The 8685-nt window shown below is 42.5% G+C and overlaps 1 protein-coding gene across 1 annotated transcript in view; it reads left to right on the forward strand.

Moving 5' to 3' along the window:
- ephb6 (eph receptor B6) overlaps window positions 1-5398 on the forward strand; it is a 31506-nt gene extending 26108 nt beyond the window's left edge. The window contains exons 9-19 of the mRNA XM_035641228.2: window positions 124-248; window positions 341-503; window positions 615-729; window positions 817-872; window positions 1170-1286; window positions 1378-1625; window positions 1751-1969; window positions 2069-2218; window positions 2760-2944; window positions 3054-3212; window positions 4020-5398. Of these exons, the coding sequence (XP_035497121.2) occupies window positions 124-248; window positions 341-503; window positions 615-729; window positions 817-872; window positions 1170-1286; window positions 1378-1625; window positions 1751-1969; window positions 2069-2218; window positions 2760-2944; window positions 3054-3212; window positions 4020-4125 (1643 nt within the window). The 3' untranslated portion in view covers window positions 4126-5398. The remainder of the gene's footprint in view (window positions 1-123; window positions 249-340; window positions 504-614; window positions 730-816; window positions 873-1169; window positions 1287-1377; window positions 1626-1750; window positions 1970-2068; window positions 2219-2759; window positions 2945-3053; window positions 3213-4019) is intronic.
- Window positions 5399-8685: the final 3287 nt, after the last annotated feature.

Raw genomic sequence — 8685 nt, forward strand, 5'->3', positions numbered from 1 at the left:
TCGTAACTAGATCCAGCTTGGTGCTCCATAAAAACTCCTGCTGCAATTTAAATATCCTCCACAGGCTCTATAACACTGCCCCCCACTGGTCACAGTACATCAATCATCTGTTGTCCCCCACAGTTCCCAGTACTGTTCCCATGATGCACCAGCTAAGCCGAGCCCCAGACTCCATCACTCTGTCATGGCCTCAGCCAGACCGACCCAACGGTGACATCCTGGAGTACCAACTCAGATATTTCGACAAGGTACAATCAGTGAAAAGTCGCACACCTTCAGTGGACGCACTCACAAACACAGAACAAGAGTCACCGAGATGTCCGTCCTCTGTGTCGCTCAGGGTTCAGATGTGGACAGTGCCGTGAGTGTGTACAGTGAGACCAACACTGTGACCATCAACTCTCTGATTCCCGGCTCCATCTACGGCTTCCAGATCCGAGCTCGGAATGAACGAGGCTACGGCCCCTACAGCAACACCATCTACTTCACCACACTGCCTCTGGGTACGACACCGAGTCAATGACATTTTGCACACAACTTCAAGATCGCACAGTTGACGGCCTTATCGTGACACACGTAACAGCTGATAAGACTCCTCACTTTCTCTCCCTCAGAAGAACACTCACAGCAGATCCAGAATCGTCTTCCTCTGCTGGTCGGTTCGGTGATGGGTGGGGCGGCATTTCTTCTTGTTGTGGCAGCGATTGTGGTTGTGGTGGTATTTCGCAGGTAAGTGGTGAATCTACGCTTAAGATCAGACGTGTGACGTAGAGCGCTTGATAACATGCATGTTCACACAATTATTTTACATGACAGTAAGAGGAGGGAGAGCCCATACAGCGACAGACTCCAGAGATACATCAGTAACCGAGGTGAGAATGGATATAACTAATTCATGTTCTATTTCACCCACATAAGGCAAAAATGGCTGAATATTTTTCTGAATAAATGAAATAGAGCTTATTTTAGAACTTCACTTTCCATGTTTCATGAAATAATTATTAATTTGGTTAATTTGACAAATTAGAAGTTCGGATGTGGTGTACAGGATCTTTCCCTGTGTGATAAAATTTCATCCCAAACTAATGGCATGATAGTGAATAAGTTTTGGAACGTTGAAGATGAAGGAGTAAAAACTTAGTTCTAAAATGGAAACATTTCGATTCCAGGTGGAGTAAAGTATTATGTGGACCCGTCCACCTACGAGGACCCCAGTGAGGCCGTCAAAGAGTTTGCCCGTGAGATAGATCCCGCTCACCTCAAGATCGAGGAGGTGATTGGTCCAGGTAGGCCTGAAGCTCTGTCTTTTCAATCTCATTGTATTCTTGTGTTAACTGTCCGCACAGTGTAATCTGTTGCACCTCCTCTCCACACCAGCTCAGTTTGGTGAGGTGTCCCGAGGTCGTTACCGTCCGCTGGGTCGCAGGGAGGTGCTGGTAGCGGTGAAGACGCTTCGCTGGGGGGCGTCTGACAGGGAGAGGGGGATGTTCCTGAGTGAAGCAGGGGTCCTGGGCCAGTTTGACCACCCCAACGTGCTGAAGCTGGAAGGCGTTGTCACTCACAGCCCTCCGGAGAGGATCATAACTGAGTTCATGGAGAACGGACCACTGGACGCATTCCTCAGGGTGAGCATTGTCAACATTTTACACCTATGCCCTATGTTGCTGGTGACTGCACATGTTTTTTTTAATTATAACTCCCGCAAAAAATCTCTTTTGCTGCCTCTGTCCCGCCATCTTAAATCTTTCAGGAGAACGAGGGCCAGTTCAGCATCCTCCAGCTTGTTGGCATGCTCAGGGGAGTTGGTGCAGGGATGCGTTACCTCTCTGAGAGAAACTTTGTCCACCGTGACCTGGCAGCCAGAAACGTGCTGGTCAACTCCAACCTGGTCTGTAAGGTGTCTGACTTTGGCCTGTCCCGACTCATGAGGGGCCTGGACCACAACATACCTACGTACACTGCCTCATTGGTACGTTCTGGGAAAGGGAAGTTGTCTTTCGTTTGGTTTTGGTTTTTATCAATGTCCGCTTGACTGCTTCTGTCATTGCCCTCTGTTGCCCTCCATCAGGGCAGTAAGATTCCTGTGAGGTGGACAGCGCCAGAAGCTTTTCAGCATCGCAAGTTCAGCTCGGCCAGTGATGCCTGGAGCTTCGGCATACTTATGTGGGAAGTTATGTCATACGGAGAGCGCCCCTACTGGGACATGAGCAATCAAGAAGTGAGTATGAAAGAGAATTTATCCTGAGCAAGAGAAGCCATAATAAATTAGTGATGGAGATGCACTCACAGCTTTAACTCAGGTACAAAATTAACCACGACAGGAAAAGTCCTTCCTCTCTGTCTTACCAGCTAATGTTGTACATTTTGTGTTAGGAGCTTGTCTTACAAGTAAAAACCTTATTCTGCAAAGCAACCCTTACATTAACAAAGTGGTATTAAATATATATTTCTCTCTGACGTCTAGTGGATTTAAAAATGTAATTTAAACATTAAAAACCTTTTTTTAAGAAATAAAATGAAAAAAGGAAAGCAGCAGTGCTTAAAAATTGAAGACAACTACTTAAGTAAATGTGTTTTATCATTGCCCCATCTTCTTTATTCCTCAGACATATTGAAAATGCCAGGAAGCTGGAATTTGCATAATTTTCTCTTAGTCACTCTTACAGGCCCTCAGTGGTCTGTGCCCTTCTATGTAAGGCAATTACACGAGACTCCTCACACCATCTGCCCTACTTCTCTTTCTCTCCTTCTCTTTGCAGGTGATGAAGGCAGTGGCAGACCAGTACCGTCTCCCTGCCCCCCACAGCTGCCCCCCTGCCCTCCACTCTCTCATGCTTCAGTGCTGGCAGGCAGATCGAGGGGACCGTCCAGCCTTCGACTCCCTCCTGTCCTCCTTGGATCGGCTCATCAGGCACCCCGCCACCCTCAAGACGGAGCCAACTCGGTGAGGCGGCACACACGTGACAAACATATCAGAGGCAGCAGGTGATGTGCAATCTGCTATTTCTTATGGATTCTCATGCGCTCATGTTTGTCATTTCCCCGCATTACAGAAGCTGTTCTCAGACACTGCTCAGCCCCACCCCCACAGACTTATCAGCAGTGGCGACAGTCAGTGATTGGCTGAAGGCGTTGAGGATGGAAAGATATCAGGATGAGTTTGACCGGGCACATCTGGACGATTTAGACAGAGTCAGCAAGCTCACCATGGAGTGAGTATAGACAGTTATTACAGAAGAAAATGTCAGTGTTGACTGTGATTGGTGATCTATCATTGGCAAGTTTCAAGTGTATCTGAACGTTGATTTTTACAAAAGACTCTGGTATGACCTGGAACCAATGGCTACCTCGAGAATATGAAGCTGTCAAACAGGTTATTGCTTTAGAAAATTCTGAAAAAAAAGTAGGGTTCATGTTTTCGATTACTTTACTATGTATTGTCCACTTATTTGTAGACAACAGTGATCACTGATCTGGTGGCTGCCCATGAAACAAAAACAAAAATATATGTTAGGTCATTTAGAAACAGTGTCACCGTGACAAAATTTGTTTACCAACCAATACTTCAATTGAAGTTATCAAGTTTAGAAAATTCATGACTTTAGTTTGAAAAGACTCAATTCAGTTGTTTGATACCAAGTGCAATAATTTTTTTCAGTTGGAAAGCAATTTCCTTTTTTCAGTACATAGTATTTACATACTTGTTGATGCATGAGTGTACAAAGTCCAGCAAAGTAAATGCAACAACCGAAATTATTTAATTTTACGGGTATTTAAGTGAAATGTTTTATAATATATATATATATATATATATATATATATATATATATATATATATATATATAAATTGACCATAAGCAACACTGTTCATAAAAATCACAAGGATAAAATGGCAATCAATTAAATGCATTAGACAAAAACATAAAACCAACAGTTTTGTCCTGTAAAATATTAATTAGAGGGCGTGACAAGCTGCAGTGTTGAAGTAAACTCTCCCGTTCATCTGCTCTCTCCTTTAGTGATGTCCAGCATCTCGGGGTGAACCTCCTGGGACACCAGAGGAAGATCGTCACCGCGGCCCAGCAGCTCCGGGCCCATCTGACACAGGGGCAGGTGGAGGTGTGAAATCCACCGACGGAACAACCTGTGCCATGGATTTCTATGGTTTTCACTCTCCTCTGCTTGTTGTGTCTGGTTTCTGCAGCACGCTTATGTTCACAGAGCACATTTTGAGCCCTAACAAAGAGAGAATCTGCGTATTGTGCCGCTGTGTATTCTGATAAAAAACTGACACTACAACCAGAGGGGGTGGAAAGGCAGGACCGGACTTTTCCCGCCAGTCACTCGAGACAAATAAAAGAAGAGAGATGATCTGTGATGGCTGGAGTCCAGGTCAAAGTGAGGTCAGGGGGTTGCAAATGAGAACGAGGACTTTAAAGAATCCTCTATGTTTTTCACTAGTTTTCACTTTGCTGTTGTCTGCCTTCTCTCCCCACCCATCTGCAGTCCTACCTTTCACCTTCTCTTCCACTACTTTCCCTAGTCCATCTCCCCATGCCCCCACCCTCATTGAGTACAGTAAAAGTATGAAAATATTTTTTGTTAAAATACTTATGGAGATTTCTCCTCACAAAGAATTGCGTGAAGACAATCAAAGCCTTTTTGTCTAATATTTGAGTTGTTTGTAAGGTTTTATCGTTTCCTCTCTACTTCAAACACCCAATGCTAAAAGCAGAAAACAGTGTGCTACCTAGCAGCCTATGGTTTGCCTCATAAGGTCTCACCATTAGCTTCCAGAAGAATTCATAATTTGCTCAGTGTCTGAGCAAAATGCTGTAAACCACCAGTCCAAGGCAGTATGAATAGTATGAATAGTTGCAATGAATTTGGGAAAACAAAAAAGATATTCTTTTCCCTGTCTACAAGACATATCCATGGTCTGAGAGCAGCCGTGTTTGTATGAATCACTGTCACTGTCGGGCTTTGCATATGTGCCGTTGAACGCTACAAAATGTCACCTCAGCTGCAAACACTACGTCCAATCTGTGATGAGGACAGAACTGAACAGCACTCACCTATATGTGTACATTTCACACTCCACCTCTTCTTGTTTGATTACCAGAGTAAAGACACTGAGTCATTGAAGCATTGTGAATGTGTGAAAAGGGAAAGATGGACAAAATCTGATCTGATTTACACTTGAAGGAAGGAGGCAAAATGCTTTGTAAGTATGTACCTGTATGTACCTGTGTGTCTGTGTCTTTTGTATGCCGTAGTGTGTGTGCGTGTGTATGTGTGTGTTTGTGAGAGAGAGAGAGAGAGAGACACAAGTGTGTCAGGCTACACACATTATTAGCTGTTAGTGTACACCACTATTCCATAATTGTGAAAATTTGTAAAATAAATGATATGATTTTATTTAAAACACATCTGTTTCTTGTCTTACAACGTGTTATGTATCCAAATCTATAAATTAATATAAGTTAGTTTTTACCTGCCAATAACCTGGCCTGAAATAAAATACACAAACTCAAGGAAACAAGCTCTAGCGTAGGTCAACGTGTGCAAGTCAGTGCCAGCCACTTAACAAGAAATGAAAGAAACACATAACATAGGACCAAAAGCCCTCACACACACACTAAACGAAACAAAAACATAAAGATATAACATATCTCAAAGGTAAGTCTACAGCTACACTAACAGCTCTGTGAAGCATGTCAAGATGTCAACCTTCTGAGTGCAGCGCATTAGTATATATAACATTTGGACCAGGCGATGGCGCTTGATTCATCCTGAGGGAAAAACTTCCGTTCCGAATGTCGTCGCCCTCCATCCAAATTTCACTCAAAACCTCGAAGGTGGTGGTGGATGATGTGACAAGCCTCTCTGAGGCGGCCTCTCCCTGCAGGAGCCTGGTGGGAGGAGCTCGGTCGTCATGGAGATTCACATCACTTGGTCTGACTGCATTATATAAGCTGGTGGTATTCACCCTGGCTTCCTCGCTGTTTGGGTTTGGTTGTATTTTAATATCTATATCTAAATTTCCGTTTTTTAAATTTCTTTAAAATAATTTTTAGTTACAACCCATGTGTTGTCTTTTGTCTTTTGTCAATCCTTGACAGTGGAAGGTCACAGGATCACCACTGTCAGGGGGATTTATCCTCTGGAAAACCACAAACACGCAGTTTCATGGCAGACCATCTAAGCGTTGATGACATATCAGTCTGGACCAAAGTGTGAAAATTGTACCATCCACTGCATATCTTGCATTATATTTTCAGCACTGAATGGATGACATCTCACTCTGTAGAGTGCATATTATGATTGACATGCAGTGTCTAATGTGGCCTGATGGTTGCTGGAAAAAAATTGCGAAAATCTGCAAACATCCAATCCAACATGCAACATAGAATTCACAATGTTCACAAAACTGGTTCATGCATGCAAACCATAAAATCATGCAAAGTCTAGTCCTGCCTGTCATATTTATCTGTGTCACCTTATTCTCTATACGAGGATGTTTCCTGATGCTTACACCAGCTTTAATGCAGCTGACAGTGTATTCACCTTGATGACATGATGTCACCTTCACCTTGTTGAAGAGTGAACTCCGTGGTTCTCATGTTCCACAGATCAGCAGGTTTGAGTCAAATCACAGTTTGCCATCTGCTGGGATCAGCAGCTGTCAAACTGCAGAGACTGGTTTCCCGCATTGTCCCGCTGATATCAGAGCAGATCTGCACTGAGCGCACGGACCGCTCACACAAACCCTCACATTTATTCTGCATGTCGGATCTCACTCTCTCTCTCCGTGGTGCATCTCCCTGGATGTCAGAGTGTGGTGACTGGTCCTCACATTGTCCCAATGCCTCTGCTGGGTCATTTTTACAAATACTCAGAACACAGGGAATATCCAGTGGTGGAAAGTAATTAACTACATTTACTCAAGTATAAAACTTGTGCACCAGTTTGCAGATTATGATTTTTCATACAAAAAAATGTGATGTGCTATGAATTAAGGTACCCATCAGTAGCTTATATACAAAATGAATGATCATATGTTTTGTATGTACAATAACCAGTGACTTCAGATGTCAGGTAAACAGCAGTAAACACTGCCGAACACTGTTTCCCCCTGAATCCAGTGGAGTATAGAATAGAAGTTTAAAATAGAAGGAAATGTAAAAACCCACAAAAAGTACAAGCATCTCAAATACAGAAGTTGAGTAAATGTACTTTACACCACTGTACATTGGTGATTTTACTCAAGTATGAATTCCTTACCATTATCACCACTGAAGACATCTCATGGAGAATTACAGTGAAATATGAGAATTACAGACAAGGACATTTAACGTTTCCATTTTTGTTCTCCAGTCAGAGATGATAGAAGAAGATATCACAGTATCGAATTTACTGTCACTTTAAATGTGTTTAAATAGACATTGAGATAGAACAATGGGAATATTTGACATTTAAAGATGAAGCAATAAAGACTTGATATTATCTTTTAAAATGACTGCAGTCCAATCAGTAAACCTGATGCTTTTGTTTTAATAATGAATATTGTGCTCTGTAGTGTGGAGTCACAAATGTCATAAATATATGAAGGCTGTCTATAATAATTGTTTGCTGTTGTGTCCCAACATATATTAACATGGTGTTGTGAAAGAGTTGCAGGTATACGTATGTTCAGAAACAGTGGACACGCCAACCACAAGATCTTGTTTTTATGGTGTTATTGTTCCTTTATAAAGACATTAACAGACTGGAAACCACTGTTTTTCATGACACTACTTAAAGATGGTGTAGTCCGTCTGGTAAACAGCTATTATCTCCACAATACTAAATGACTGCCACATCGGCAGCCATTACCGGGACGTCCTATAGAGTCTCCCTAAACCCTGTTTATCCTGCGGTTAACCGGCTGGTTAGTCACGACCTATAAATGGTGCAGCAAAATACCTGCATACTACAACTGGGATGAGCAGAAACATATGGAAAAGGCGACTGATTCAGCAGTTTACAAATGATTTATCTGTATGGAAAATAAATCTGTGATTCCATGTCAGTTACTTCTTGCATGAAAAATTATAATTTCATAAAACCAAATGTGGCATTAGCTTTGTTTCCTGCCTTCTGACTAAGTGAGATGCCCTCATCGGACACGATGTTGCCAGCCTCTGAATGATCATTATGGTCTTTGTGCTGTGGCAATTACCATGTTTGTGATCGTTCCTGTTGACACATCAATGGTGCTCAACAAGTTATATCATTGTGAATGAAACGAGTTTCCTATGTGTGTGTGTGCAAGATGTAACATGTTGGAAAGTCATACACCAAAATAATCCAACAAATAATCCCAGATTCACTCCCAATAATAGAACAACAATAAAGTCATTTTTCACGGAGGGTCATTCCTCCAATCCATCTGGTTTAAATTACAAACCAGCGTTCAGACATACTGTACATGCTTGCAATTTCCAAACAGGTTTCTAAAAGGATCACCAGAAACAATGATGGCTATGTGTTGATTGTCATGATGCTGCAAAAAATGTGATAGTGGCCATGCAGGTTTTGGTGGCAGCAGGGGGAGGAATGCAGACGGGCCTGTGATAACAGAGATGCAATGGGATTAGGGACTGGACTCTTGCAACTTTACTTTGAAGGTGACCGATGCGAGCC

This window comes from Scophthalmus maximus, chromosome 1 (genome assembly GCF_022379125.1).
Source record: "Scophthalmus maximus strain ysfricsl-2021 chromosome 1, ASM2237912v1, whole genome shotgun sequence".
Classification (NCBI taxonomy): domain Eukaryota; kingdom Metazoa; phylum Chordata; class Actinopteri; order Pleuronectiformes; family Scophthalmidae; genus Scophthalmus; species Scophthalmus maximus.